At 51.3% G+C, this 14,255-nt stretch overlaps 1 protein-coding gene across 1 annotated transcript in view; it reads left to right on the top strand.

The window, feature by feature from the left end:
* The first annotated feature begins 7,710 nt into the window (after positions 1-7,710).
* Positions 7,711-14,255, top strand: part of ARHGEF17 (Rho guanine nucleotide exchange factor 17) — a 130,183-nt gene continuing 123,638 nt past the window's right edge. Inside the window, exon 1 of the mRNA XM_070944104.1 lies at positions 7,711-11,352. Within this exon, the coding sequence (XP_070800205.1) occupies positions 7,711-11,352 (3,642 nt within the window). The remainder of the gene's footprint in view (positions 11,353-14,255) is intronic.

Here is a 14,255-nt window from a genome sequence, read left to right on the forward strand (position 1 = left end):
CTGGTTTTCCCGTGGACACTGCGACCGCCATAACTATGAGTCTAAGAGTCTGAATTTGGATCACGAGACCATGGAGATGCTTCAATGGTCGTTAAGTGTGAAAAACGGTCATAAGTCACTTTTTTCAGTACCGTTGTAACTTTGAACGGTCCCTAAACGAAATTTGTAAATCAAGGACTGCCTGTATTGTGTGGATGATATCTTCATGGATATTCTACCTGCCTTTTGGAAACTCAAGGTAGCAAACATACTTCTGACTCCTATTTTCTCTGTCACAACAACCCTTTGAGGTGGGCTGGGCTGTGAGAGAGGGATCGGTTTAAAGTTACTCAGGGGCTTCTTTATGGCTGAGGAAGGACTAGAATTCACGTCTCCCAGTTTCTAGTCCAGCGCTTTTCACTAAGTCCTTGAATAACGACCGTAATAGCGATGGTTGTAGGCCGTAACAGTCGTAAAATGGTCGGTTGCGTGATTTTATTATTATTTTTTTGTGGTGGTTGTTAAGCAAACACCACAATCGTCTATGGAGGTTCTCCGTCATCCAAGGTCATGTTTTTTTGTTTTCAAGAGGCAACTGGACTTTCTTGTTTTCCTTGAAGACGTTTCCCTTCTCATCCAAGAAGCTTCTTCAACTCTGACTGGATCATCATTCCCCACCACCCAGTCAGAGCTGAAGAAGTTTCTTGGATGAGAAGCGAAACGTCTTCAAAAGAAAAAAACCAGAGAGTCCAGTTGCCTCTTGAAAAATAAAGAAAAGAAAAGCATGTTTTATTTATTTTATTTATTTATTTTATTGAATTTGTATACCGCCCTACTCCCGAAGGACTCAGGGCGGTGAACAGCCATAGCGTAAAACACATAAATACAAAAAATTTAAAATAAGATAAAACGAATTAAATAATTTGGCTGGACTTCCGGTGGGGAATAATCTTCGGGACAAACACCACGATTGTTAAGCGAATCTATTGTTTTGGTGTGGTGTGGTTTGGCCGAAAACTAGAAATGAGCGCTGGGTTTTAGTAAAACCATTGTAAAACAGGAAGATGACGCAAGAAACGGCTGAAAACATGGTCTCCTTGCCAAGTGCAGTCCTGTGATCGTCAGAACTTGGGTTCCAGGTTGTAAGTCCCGGTTTCCAGATAGGTCATAACTTCAAACAGTCGCTAAGTGACAAGTCGTAAATCGAGGCCTACCCGTGATACATCAGACTGGCTAATGACTCTGCATTCAGACAATCCGGCTCCGGAAGTTGTGAATGCTGCAACCCTGGAGGTTTTTAAGAAGAGATTGGACAACCATTTGTCTGAAATGCTATAGGGTAGTGATATCAGTCGGCACGCGAGCACTGCTCTAGCTCAGCTCCAGCTCTGATTTTCGGGCCTTCCGGGCACACCGGAAGTCAGGAAATGGGCCGTTTCCGGCCTCCGGAGGGCCTCTGGGGGGTGGGGGGGTGGGGAAGGCTGTTTTCACCCTCCCCAGACGCCAAGAAAGCCTCTGGAGCCTGGGGAGGGCGAAAAATGGGACTTCCAGGCCCACCGGAAGTTGGGAAACGGGCTGTTTCTAGCCTCCAGAGGGCCTCCGGGGCAGCGGGGGAAGGCTGTTTTCGCCCTCCCCAGACACCAAGAAAGCCTCTGGAGCCTGGGGAGGGTGAAAAATGGGACTTCCGGACCCACCGGAAGTTGGGAAACGGGCTGTTTCTAGCCTCCAGAGGGCCTCCGGGGCAGCGGGGAAGGCTGTTTTTGCCCTCCCCAGGCACCAAGAAAGCCTCTGGAGATTGGGGAGGGCAAAAAAAAAAAAAACAGGCCTACCGGTAACCCACCGGTAACCTTTTTGCCATCGCATGCCAAAAGTGGGGGGAGCGCGGTGGGCTTGCGTGCACATGGCCGGGGGTGTGGGGTGCGGGGGGCATTGAATTATGGGTGTGCGCACACATGCGCGCAACCCCCCGCGTTCCCATTTTTGGCACCTGACGGCAAAAAGTTTAGCCATCACCTGGTCTAGGCTCTCCTGCTTGAGCAGGGCGTGGGACTAGATGACCTCCAAGGTTCCCTTCCAGCTGTTATTCCGTTAACCTGCAAGACGTGGCTAGGGTGACAATTTGTCTTCTTTCTGTTTCTTGGGGCTCAGCTCCCAAAAGCGATTAGACGATGCCACTTCCGCATAATATACTGAACCGCAGCGAAGTTGTTGCGCCGGGGGAAAATGGCTGCCTTCCTGTCCTTTTTAGTGGCCGTGTGGGGCCTCAGCGCTTCATTGCACCGACTTGTGCAAACAACAACGAAAGAACAAGGCTTCCTAATCTGGAGTATCTGCTCCAGGAACGCATTTCCTTAAGATCAGCCTTTTGCCTAGAATGGAGCGTCTATGTTACCGACTGTTCCTTATCTATTTATTTATGGAGCACACCTGGGCACTCGCTGGGACTCCTGGGGACTAAGCATTCGGAAAACCCCAGACCCCCAAGTCTAAATGGAACCCAGAAGGCAGAAGAAGGGAAGAAAGCAATGGAGGCAACAGACTAATTCAGTCCTGTCCTGTGCTTTAAAAAAAACTTAAGCATTGGCAGGAGAGGAAAGCAAGGGAAGGGAACAGCAGGGGTAGAAAGGAGGATCTCTGGGTGTGTCTGAAAGAGGGAGGGGAAGAGGAGGGGGAGGGGAAAGGGGGAGGAGGAGGAGGAGGGGAGGAAGGCAGGCAGGCAGGAAGACCAGAAACAAGGAAGGAAGGAAGGGGGAAGGGAGGGAGGGAGGGAAAAAAGAGGAGGAGGAAGGTAGGCAGGAAGACCAGAAACAAGGAAGGAAGGAAGGAAGGAAGGAAGGAAGGAAGGAAGGAAGGAAGGAAGGAAGCAAAAGGGAAGGGAGGGAGGGAGGGAAAAAAGAGGAGGAGGAAGGTAGGCAGGAAGACCAGAAACAAGGAAGGAAGGAAGGAAGGAAGGAAGGAAGGAAGGAAGGAAGGAAGGAAGGAAGGAAAAGGGAAGGGAGGGAGGGAGGGAGGGAAAAAAGAGGAGGAGGAAGGTAGGCAGGAAGACCAGAAACAAGGAAGGAAGGAAGGAAGGAAGGAAGGAAGGAAGGAAGGAAGGAAGGAAGCAAAAGGGAAGGGAGGGAGGGAGGGAAAAAAGAGGAGGAGGAAGGTAGGCAGGAAGACCAGAAACAAGGAAGGAAGGAAGGAAGGAAGGAAGGAAGGAAGGAAGGAAGGAAGGAAGGAAGCAAAAGGCAGGGGTGAAATGCTACTGGTTCGGACCAGTTCACCCGAACCGGTAATAAAAAAATGTAAAAAAAAAAAAGTTCTGATAATCAGCTGAGCGACACGCGATCATCGGAACTTTTTCTGTTTTTAACTTTTAAAGCATTTTTTTTACTACTGGTTCTCCGGTGGCGGGGGAAAGGTCCGACGAAGGAAGGAAAAGGGAAGGGAGGGAGAGGCTACAGGTAGTCCTCGACTTTACAACAGTTCCTTTAGTGACCGTTCGAAGTCACAAAGGCACTGAAAGAAGCTTTTCACTGTTGCAGCCTCCCCTTGGTCACGTGATCAAAATTCAGACGCTCTCAGGAACTGGTTCGTCACTATGACGGACGGTCGCATGTTTCCCAGGGTCACGCGACTCCCCTTTTGTGAGGACAAAGCCAAGTCAAACATGTCTTGGGAGATCTCTTCAGCTAATCGCCCTGCACAATTGTGAGCGGGTGTACCAAACAAAAGTAGGCTCACCCAAAAGGCTCAAAATTATTGTTGCTTTGAAATTCTGTGCAGGGTTGGACTGTTGGCCTCTTGAAGTTGCCAAGTGTTGCCTTGCAAAAATTGAAAAGTACAAGTATGTCCATTGCTTAGGTCTCTCATTGTTTCTTTTTCTCATTCTCTCTCTCTCTCTCTCTCTGTCTTTCTCTCTCACAGTCTTTCTCATTCTCTCATTGTTTTTCCCTCTCGTCTTTCTCACTCTCACTTTTTCTGATTGCCTCTTTCTCTCATTGTCTTTCTCTCATTGTCTCTCGTCTCTCTTTCATTTCTCTCTTTGTCTCTCTCATCTTTCTCTCAGTCTCTCTCTGTCTCTTTTTCTCATTGTTTCTCTCTCTCTCGTCTTTCTCACACTGTCTTTCTCATTCTCATTGTCTCTTTCTCTCATTGTTTCTCTCTCTCGTCTTTCTCACTGTCTCACTTTCTCTGATTGTCTTTCTCATTGTCTCTCTCTCTGTCTTTCTCTCATTGTCTCTTTCTCTGATTGTCTCTCGTCTCTTTCATTTCTCATTGTTTCTCTCTCTCGTCTTTCTCACTGTCTCTTTCTCATTCTCATTGTCTCTTTCTCTGTTTCTCTCTCTCTCGTCTTTCTCACTGTCTCACTTTCTCTGATTGTCTTTCTCATTGTCTCTCTCGCTTTGTCTTTCTCTCATTGTCTCTTTCTCTGATTGTCTCTCGTCTCTCTTTCATTTCTCTCATTGTCTCTTTCTCTCATTGTTTCTCTCTCTCGTCTTTCTCACTCTCACTTTCTCTCATTCTCTCTCCCTCTCTCATTCTCTCTCTTTCTCTCTCTGTGTGTGTTTGTATGTAAATCTATATACTGGCAAGGGAATTCTGGGAGTTGAAGTCCACAAATCTTAAAAGGACCAAGGTTGAGGAACAACTGATCTATAATACAAGTTAGTTCTGGATTTACACCAGTTTGTTTAGCAATCAAAGTTACAATGGCACTGAAAAAAGTGACTTATGGCCGTTTTTCACACTTATGACCGTTGCGGCATCCGCAGGATGATGAGATCAAAATTCAGAGGCTTGGCAACTGGCTCGAATTTACGACGGTTGCAGTGTCCTGGGGTCATGTGATTTCCTTTTGCGACTTTCTCACAACTGTAAGTCAACGGGGAAAGCCAGATTTGCTTAACCAACTTTTAACAACTCTAGTGGTTCATTTAACAACTGTGGCAAGAAATTCCCTAAAACGAGGCAAAACTCACTTAACAAAGTGAGTTTATTTAGCAACGTAAATTTAGTAGCGTAAATTTCGGGTTCAGAACAGTGCCTGTCTATTTAAACTCAATTTGCTTGGGATCGACAAGAGAGGGAAACACTCTTGGGATCCCTTTCGGGGAGCTGAGCTGCAAAATTGTAAAACGTTTGCACACATCCCTTGCAAAACTGCTGTGCAAATCAATGGCAGACTTGCTTATCTAGCAAATGCAATTTATTCTTGCATTTAAATCTTGTTGGCTTCTTCTTGACGTTTGAAGGTGTTGTCTTGCCGAACTGGAAAGCCACAATTTGCATCCATTGCTTAGGCCTCTCTGTGTGTATGTGTGTGTAAATCTATATGTTGGCTGGGGAATTCTGGGAGTTGAAGTCCACACACATCTTAAAGGTTGAGGGCCAAGGTTGAGTAATTGTGATCTACAATTCTGGTTAGTTCTGGACTTAACCACAGTTTGTTTAGTGATCGAAGTTACAACGGCACTGGAAAAAAGTGACTTATGCCCGTTTTTCACACTTATGACCGTTGTGGCATCCGCAGGAACATGAGATTAAAAAAAATTCAGATGCTTGGCAATCCAATGCAGTAGAAAAAACAATGTAGGCTTATCCGGCAATTGCAATTTATTCTTGCATTTAAACCTTGTTGGCTTCTTCCTGACGTTTGAAGGTGTTGCCTTGCCGAACTGGGAAGCCACAATTTGCATCCATTGCTTAGGCCTCTGTGTGTGTGTGTGTGTGTGTGTGTGTGTGTGTCCCTGTCTTGTGTTTTGTGAGTGCCTGTAAATCTATATTGACCCCTTTTCCGTTTCTCTCCCCCCCCCCTTCCTTCTGTTTCTCTTGCAAGGAATGTTCCCAAAGATTCATTCTTGCAAAAGACCATCCCTCCTTTTCTTTGAGGAGGGGGGAGGAGGGGGAGGGAAAGAGGAAGCCACGCCCCTTCAGGGGGAAAGTTTATGTGAAACTTTTCTTTGGAGGAAAAAAAAAACACACACACACACAGAACAAGAGAAGGGGGGAAAAGGAAGCAGGCAAAAATAAACATAACAAACAGAAAAATGCGAAGGGGAGAGAAGGATGCGCTTTGAAAGGGGCTCAACCCAGGAGAAATTGGGGAGGGGTCTTGGTTTTTTTTGTTTTTTTTTTTAAAGTAAGTCTTTTCTTTTGCAAAAGGTCTTGGGGGGGGGGTTTCCTCCCCAGCTCCCCTAAACCCCCAAAGCGCGAGTTAGAAGTTGCATTTTCAACCCCGGTTGGATTTTCACACGGAGATCGCTTGCAACGGAACCCGGACGGGCCCGGATCGCCTTTGGACGGCCTGAAAGCTCGACTTGGATCGATCCCCCTCGCGGGTTCCTTTTTTTGAGGAGGGGGTTTCTTGTGGTTTTTTTTTTCCCCCCTCCTTCCCCCTCCTCCTCCGGCCCGGGACTTGGCTCGGTCGGCCGCCGCAGCGCGGAAGGAACGTTTTTACATTGTTGCCGTCCACGCCGCTTCGGAGCTGCCTTCGGCCGGATTTTCCCCCACCTCCACCCCGCGGGACCCGAGCTCGGAAGTGAACGTGGGAACTCGGTGGAAGTCTGCTGCCTGCCTCCTCCTCCGCACGCCCGGTGCTCTTCTTTCTTTCTTTCTTTCTTTCTTTCTTTCTTCTTCTTTCTTTCTTTCCTTCCTTCCTTCCTTCTCTCGCTCTCTTTTTCTCTTTCTAGTTCTTTCTCTCAAAGTTGTAGAGTGTTCCTTCCTTCCTTCTTTCTTTCTTTTCTCTTTTTCTTTCTTTCTTTCCCTCCTTCCTTCTCTCGCTCTCTCATTCTTGTTTCTTTTTTTCTTTCTAGTTCTTTCTCGTATTTTCTTCCTTCCTTCCTTTCCTTCTTTCTTTCTCTCGCTCTCTCCTTCTTGTTTTCTTTTCTCCTTTTCTCTTTCTAGTTCTTTCTCTTGTATTGTCTTTCTTTCTTCCTTTCCTTCCTTCCTTCTTTCCCTCGCTCCCATTCTCTCACTCTTTCCTTTTCTCCTTTTCTCTATCTAGTTCGCTCGTATTTTCTTTCTTCCTTTCCTTCCCTTCCTTCTTTCTCTCACTCTCTCATTCCCTCACTCCCTCATTCTTGTCTTTTTCTCTTTTTCTCCTAGTTCTTTCTCTCGTATTTTCTTCCTTCCTTCCTTTCTCCCTTCCTTTCCTTTCCTTCCTTCCTTCTTTCTCTCGCTCTCATTCTCTCACTCTCTCGTTCTTGTTTTCATTCCTCCTTTTCCTCTTTCTAGTTTTTCTCGCGTATTTTCTTTCTTCCTTACTTTCCTTCCTTCCTTCTTTCTCTCATTCTCTCTCCCTCATTCTTGTTTTTTCTTTTCTCTTTTTCTCCTTCTAGTTCTTTCTCTCGCATTTTCTTCCTTCCTTCCTTTCCTCCCTTCTTCTCGCTCTCTCATTCTCTCATTCTCTCATTCTTTTTCTCCTTCTAGTGCTTTCTCTCGTGTTTTCTTTCTTTCTTTCCTTCCTTCTTTCTCTTGCTCTCTCTTCCTCTTCCTCGTTTTCTGTTGGTTTCTTTACTCGTTTTACTTTCTCCTTCCTCTCTCTCTCTCTCTCGCTGTTTCTTTCTCCTGCTGCCTCTTTTTCCTTCCTTTTTCTCTCTCTCTCTCTCCACCCTCCTTCCTTCCTTCCTTCCTTCGGATGGCTTGAGGCCGGCGGCGGGGCGGGGGCGGCGTGCCCGGGACGCTTCCCAGACTCGGGGATCCCGCCGCAGATCCGGGGGGCGGGCCCTGCCACCGCCGGCCTCAACAATGGCGGAGGGGGCCCCGAGCCAGAAGAGGACTCCCCTCTACCGGAGCGTCTCCTTCCAGCGCTTGGCCAAGTGGACCGGCCCGGCCCAGCCCGACGGAGGAGGAGGCGGAGACCCTCGGGGGCAGCCCCCTCTTCCTCCGCCACCGGAGCCCATCGGGCGGCGGTCGCCCGGCCGCGCCGCTTCCTTCAGCGTCTCCTCCCGCCCAGCACCAGCCGAGCCGGCCGGCCGCGCCCTGCGGAGCCTCTCGCCCTCCGTGCGCCAACTTTCCCAGCGCTTCTGCCCGCCCCGCGCCGCCGCCGGCTCCGAAGACCAGCCTCCTCCCGCGGCTCCGGCCGGCCGTGGAAGAGCCACCTGCGCCCGCCCCGCCGCCGCCGCCCAGAAGGAGCTCGGGGGCTCCGAGGCCGGCGGGACGCCCCCGCCCGAGCAACCCCCGGCCCCGCCGCCCCGCAGCAGCAGCACCACCGCCGCCTCCTCCTCTTGCAAAGGGCCGGGCGAGGCGCCGGCGCCGGACTGGCCCAGCGTGACGGAGATGCGCAAACTTTTCGGCGAGAGTTTTCGGCGGCAGCAGCTCCAGGCGGCCGAGCGAGGACGGGGCGGCCCGGCTGAGGAGGAGGGAGGCGGCTGGCGGAGCAAAACGGGGCCGCCGTCGGGCTCCGACCACCTCCCGGGGGCTCCGCTGCTTCCCGACGGCGGGCCCTGCTGGGCTGAAGAGCGGCGGGGCGTCCCTCCTCCTCCGCCGCCTCGTAGCTGCATCCCCTTCGCGGGGCTCCGGGCGCCTCGGGGTCCCTCAGGCCCGTCGGAGAGGCCGCCGCCGCCGCCTCAGCTGTGGGATACTTCGCATTCCTGGCATAGTTCGGCCTTGCCGGCCGCCGCCTCACCGTCGCCCCCCTGCCCGGCCTGGGGCGGCTGGGTCCCCCCGGAGGTCTCCAGCAGCAGCGAGGACGAGTTGAGGCCTTTGCCCCGTGGGAAGAGCCCCCCAAGGCCCTCCTCAGGCAGTGAGGAAGAGGAGGAGGAGGAAGACCACCGGATGGTGCCCCATAATAGACGCTGCCTTGAGAGGAAGAAGAGGGAAACTGAGGCCCAGGTGGTGGCCGGCATGGAGTGGCACCTCAAGGCCCAGCTGGACCTTTCTGGGGGTCTCCTGGCCCCCCAGGAGGAGGAGAGGACTACCCCAGAAGCCAAAGGGGGCTCCGTTGCTGAGGGACTCAGGCCGCTTTTGGGGGTCCCCCCTGAGGGCGGCAGGCCCTTCCTGGGCACCCCCGCCCCCCTTTCCTCGGGGCCTCCCCTGCCTCTGGTGTCCCGGGTCTCCAAGGTCAACATCCCCCCCTTTGCGTCCAGCCCGGCCGGCTCCCGAAGTAGCAGCAGATACTCCAGTACGGAGACTTTGAAGGAGGATGACCAACCGGGCGTCTTCTGGACCGGCCCAAGCAAGCTGGGTCTCGGTTTGGGTCGGACCCCCAGTTTCAACCCAAGCGACAGCCCTGCCAGGTTGCAGCCCCCCATCCGGGCCCGTCCCAAGCTGCCGTTGGGCTTGGGGAGGTCCAAGCAGGAGTTGTCCTCTTTTGAGAGTTTGCTGCCTTGCGGCCTTGAACCGGCGGCCAGATCCAAGCACCAGAAGTCCATGTCCAATCCGGATATTGCCAGTGAGACCATGGCCCTCCTCAGTTTCCTGAAATCGGACTTGTCGGAGCTGAAGGCCAAGAAAAGGGGCAGTAGGTTGAGTGACCAAGAAGACGTGGCGTTTGGTGGAGGCAACGGTGATGGTGTCAGCAGATATGAACATTATCCCCAGGGAGGAACCGAGCACCAGTTGGTGGGGAGATCCCAAGGTGAGGTTCAACCCCCGAACCGTTGGGTCTTGGGCCACCGTCCAACCCTGAAGGACCTCACGGCGACTCTGAGACGGGCCAAATCCTTCACTTACTCGGATAAACCAGCTTCCCGCCGCCTTTGTCTGCAGAATGCCATGAAGTCGAGCTCTTCGGAGCTTCTGCTGACCACCCGATTCGACCACAATGGTGTGGTTTCCGACAGCCGAGACAGGGAAGAGGAGGTGCTCCCTGTAATCATTCAAGATCAGTACATCCAAGAAGCCAGGCAGGTTTTCGAGAAGATAAGTAAGATTGGCTCAGAACATGACTATAATTTCGCTTTGGAGTCCAAGGAAAGGGGGAAGGACGGGACGGAGGAGGGAGAGGAGGCCCCGAATGAAGAAAGCTGTGGTCAGTGCTTGGAGAAAGCTGGTTCCGAAGGAAACTTATCCTGCAGGAAATCTTTAGAAGAAGGTCCTGAATCCAGTATGACCGATGAAGGAATTGTGACCGAGCCAGAGACCTCTCCTGCCTACAGTTATCTCGATCCCTCCGTGGCTGCGTGGAAGTTGGCCAACCGAAGAGGAACGGAGGCCGGTGAGAGGAAGGAGAAACTTCTACCAAACCATCTAACCAAAGGGAACGAGAACGTGGCGGTTGTGGAGGAGGTGCTCCCCAATCACAAGACGGTGTCCCAGGGTTTGCCGGAGACCCCTCTGACTCCCAGCGCCCTTCGGCGCCGGAGGAAGTTCCCATCCTTGGGAAACAATGGGTCCGAATCCAGCAACGGAAGCAGCGGAGAATCCACTGGCGATTCCTACAGGTCTCTCAGCGACCCCATGCCCCACAGAAGGTGCTCCATCACAGAGGACTCCAAGAACTTCTCCGTGGACAGTAACCTCCTGGGGTCGTTGAATTCGAAGCCCGGCGTCTTAGATGCTTCGGCCGCCGCTTTGTCTGACTGCACAGGGAGCGCTGCCAGCGACCTCTCCGTCTGCAGCGACGGCCTGAAGGATTATAACACCGTGATCCAGAACATCGTCAGCCAGCCTGGGGCCATGGACAAGGTGATCGACGAGAAGGGGAACGGGAAGCCCATCAAGAAGAAGTCTTTCAGCGATCCCAGCCGCCGTGGCGAGCATGCCAGCCCCGGCTTCATGGGCGCCGGAGAACCCATCAACGAGATGGAGCAGAACATTCTTCCGTCCAGCAGTGAGCCTATCCTTTTGGAGCGAAGGGGCCAGTCCACGGAGCAGGAAGCGCACAGGTTGTCCTCCCAGTCGGAGCAAATTCTGCCGATGCCTCCAGAAGACAATGAGGTCCCTCAAAACTTTAGCTTTGATCCCAAGCTGGCTGAAGTCCTGTCGCCTAGGATAGTTCGGCGAAGTTCCAAGAAGCGCAGCGACCGAGCGAATAGCCAGGATTTGAGCAAAAAGGAAGAAATGACGCTTTCTTCCCCCGTGCCCACCACGCTGGGCAGAGCAAGGCCAGCCTCCAAGCATGTGCGCCACACCAGTGAACCCGCCACCTTCCTCCCCATCTCCGATGCCCACCTGCCCAGTTCGCTCTATCAGAATGCCCACCCTGCCATCCAGGAGCTCCCACACCTGCCTACCAAACCTTCTGCAGCTCTTCAGGTTCCATCCTTGGAGGATGTTACCAAACGCTACATGTTGACTCTGAGTTCTGGGGAGACCCTCCCCAACAGCACTGTGGATACCCCCAGATCGTCGCCTTCCACTCCAACCACAACGGAACCCAAGCTCCCCAGATGCCCCAAACATCATGGAGATCTGAATGCCATCAGCTCCAGGACCAAGCCACAAGTGGTGAGTTTTTTGGATCTTTCTTTTTGTGTTATGGAGTCTTTAAAAAATATTTGGGCTGATGATTAAGTTCTGCTGACTTGTTTTGATAGATTCTGCATCAGCGTTTGGGGATCAGGGTTAAAATTTTGCAGACCGAGTTGTCACATCTAGGATTGTTTGCTCGGACAGTATGTGGGACCTGAATGCCACGGTCTTCTCCACTTCTGGTGGGGCTCTGATAATATCACATCTTCCGTTTGAACGTGGTTATGTCTAGGTCTACAAAGAAACTGGCATGGAATAGTCTGACAAGTTATTTCGGTTTCTAGTCCTTACGGCAAGTAAACGCAAGAGTAGCCATTGGTAGCACTTACTATTTGCAAGGTCTTGTGCAACCAAGTTGTTAATATGATTGAGGCTTGTTGTGATGGCGGTTTTAAGGTCTGAAGGAGGAATTGGACTACGTGGCCCACGAGGGCTGTCTCTTTGAGGAGTTGTGTTGTTGTGGGGTGGGGATCGGGACTCAAGCACCCATCTGGTAGAGTAACACAATGTAGGCCAACATCTAAGGCAGTGTTTCATAACCTTGTCGACTTATAAGATGGGTGGACTTCAATTCCCAGAATTCCCCAGCCAGCTATGCTGGCTGGGGAATTCTGGGAGTTGAAGTCCACAATTCTTAAAATGGCCAAGATTGAAAGAAACTGACCTAAACTGATATAGAGAGCAATGTTGCCCAATCTTGGCAACTTGGAGATGTGTGGCCTTCGATTCCCAGAATTCTTAGCGGCGGCCATACTGGCTAGGGAATTCTGGGAGTTGAAGTCCCCACACCTTTAAAGTTACTGAAGTTGCGAAACTCCAGGTGTAATGAACATATGAGGGGCGATTAGAAGGTAGAGGTGCCATTGAATTAAAGTTGACTCTGTGATCAGATCCATGTTGGATCTTATTTTTTTGGCAATGCAAGTGGCCCTTGACTTAACGACCACAATGGAGCGCAAATTCTCCGTTTGCTAAAACAAGGCAGTTGGGTTTCGCCTCGTTTTATGACCTTCCTTCCCACCGTTGTTAAGTGTATCAACTGCAGGCGTTAGTAAAATGGCTGGGAAGTGAATCCCATTGACTTGTCAGAAGGGGATCACATGACCCCAGGACACCGCGACTGTCATAAATGCGAGCCAGTTCCCAAGTGTCTGAATTCTGATCATGTGAACACGGGAGTTATGCCACGGTCGTAGGTGTGAAAAAGTTGTACGTTACTTTTTTCAGTGTCGTCACTTCGGACGGTCACTGAATGAACTGTTGTAAGTCGAGGACAAGCTGTAGTAGAATACTGTAGTATCTGGCCATGGGGCTGGGCGGGATGTGTAACTTTCTGGTTAGAGAAGACATTTTGCTCAATTCTGGGTCCTTGGTGCTCTCTGAGCTGGGTTGTTTTCTTGCAAACGTTTCATGACCCAACTAGGTAACACCATCAGTGCTACAAAGGAGTGGGGCAGGCAAGCTACTTGTTTATAAACAGAGAGCAAACCCCACTCCATGATGTTACCTAGAAAAGTACTGAAACATCTACATGTGAACAGTCAAGCTCAGAGAGCACCAAGGACCCCATTGTCCTTCTCCTCTTCCACTCTGCAAACACCACTCCCTTCTAGCCCTGATGTTGTTACTTAGTTGGGTAATGAGACGTCTGCAAGCAAACAATTGAGTTCAGAGAGCACCAAGGACTTCACAGTCCTTTTTCTCCTCCTCCTCCCCTCCCTCTCTCCCTTCCTTCCTTCCTTCCTTCCTGCTCCTCTCCCTCTCTCCCTCTTCTTTGCCTTCTCTCCTCCTCCAACCTCACCTCCTTCTAGCACTGCTGATGTTACCTAGTTGAGTAATAAAACATCTGCAAAAAAACAACTGAGTTCAGAGAGCATCAGGGGACTCTCAGTTCCATCCTCCTCCTTCCTCCTCTTCTCCTTTCCTCCTCCTCCTCCTCTTCTCCTTTCCTCCTCCTCCTCCTCTTCTCCTTTCCTCTTCCTCCTCCTCTTCTCCTTTCCTCCTCCTCCTCCGCTTCTCCTTTCCTCCTCCTCCTCCGCTTCTCCTTTCCTCCTCCTCCTCCTCTTCTCCTTTCCTCCTCCTCCTCCTCTTCTTCTTTCCCTCTCTCTCTCCTACTCCTTCCCTCCTCCTCCTCCTCCTCCCCTCTCTTTCTGGCAAAAAAAACAACTGAGCTCAAAGACCACCAAGGACCCCATAGTTCTCCTCCTCCTCCTCCTCCTCCTCCAACACCACTCTCTTCTAGCACTGATGATGTTACCTAGATGGGTAAGGAAACGTCCGTATGCTACAAGCCTCCTCTTCTGCTGATAACACCGAATGATGAGCTTTAGCCGACAATCCGGCTTCTCCTAACGTGCCGAGGGACAAAGCCAACGGACCCCATTTAATCCTCCTTCCCAAACTTCGCGTGCAGCCGGTCAGTTTTCCCAAAGGCGAATTCCTGATCGTCTGCCACCTGTCTGCAGAGGGCATGGGACCACAACTCTCATCATCCCCAGCCAGGATAGGAAACGCTGGCTAGCCAACGACACATTGGATAGGCGAAGGGTGTAATTTGCCGCTTCCTCCCTTAGACAGTAAATTATACGCTCCCAAAAAGTTGCATGTGGCAAGAGAGAGACGGATTGAGGCCATTGCTTGCAAGGTCCCACTAAAAGCAATATTTAAGGTGAGTAGGAAAACCTGGACTGGACTACACCAGAGGAGAAGGGCTTCTTAAGAGTTCTAGACCAGGGTTTTTGTGAAGGGGTATAACCGTGATGGCGAACCTATAACACGCGTGCCACAACTGACATGTGGAGTCATATCTGTGGGCATGCGAGCGTTGCCCTAGCTCAGCTCCAGCCCCGCATGTGCGCACCGGCCAGCTGATTTTCCCA

Source organism: Pituophis catenifer, unplaced genomic scaffold (genome assembly GCF_029215685.1).
Source record: "Pituophis catenifer annectens isolate HBS135680 unplaced genomic scaffold, rPitCat1.0.hap2 SCAF_4, whole genome shotgun sequence".
Classification (NCBI taxonomy): domain Eukaryota; kingdom Metazoa; phylum Chordata; class Lepidosauria; order Squamata; family Colubridae; genus Pituophis; species Pituophis catenifer.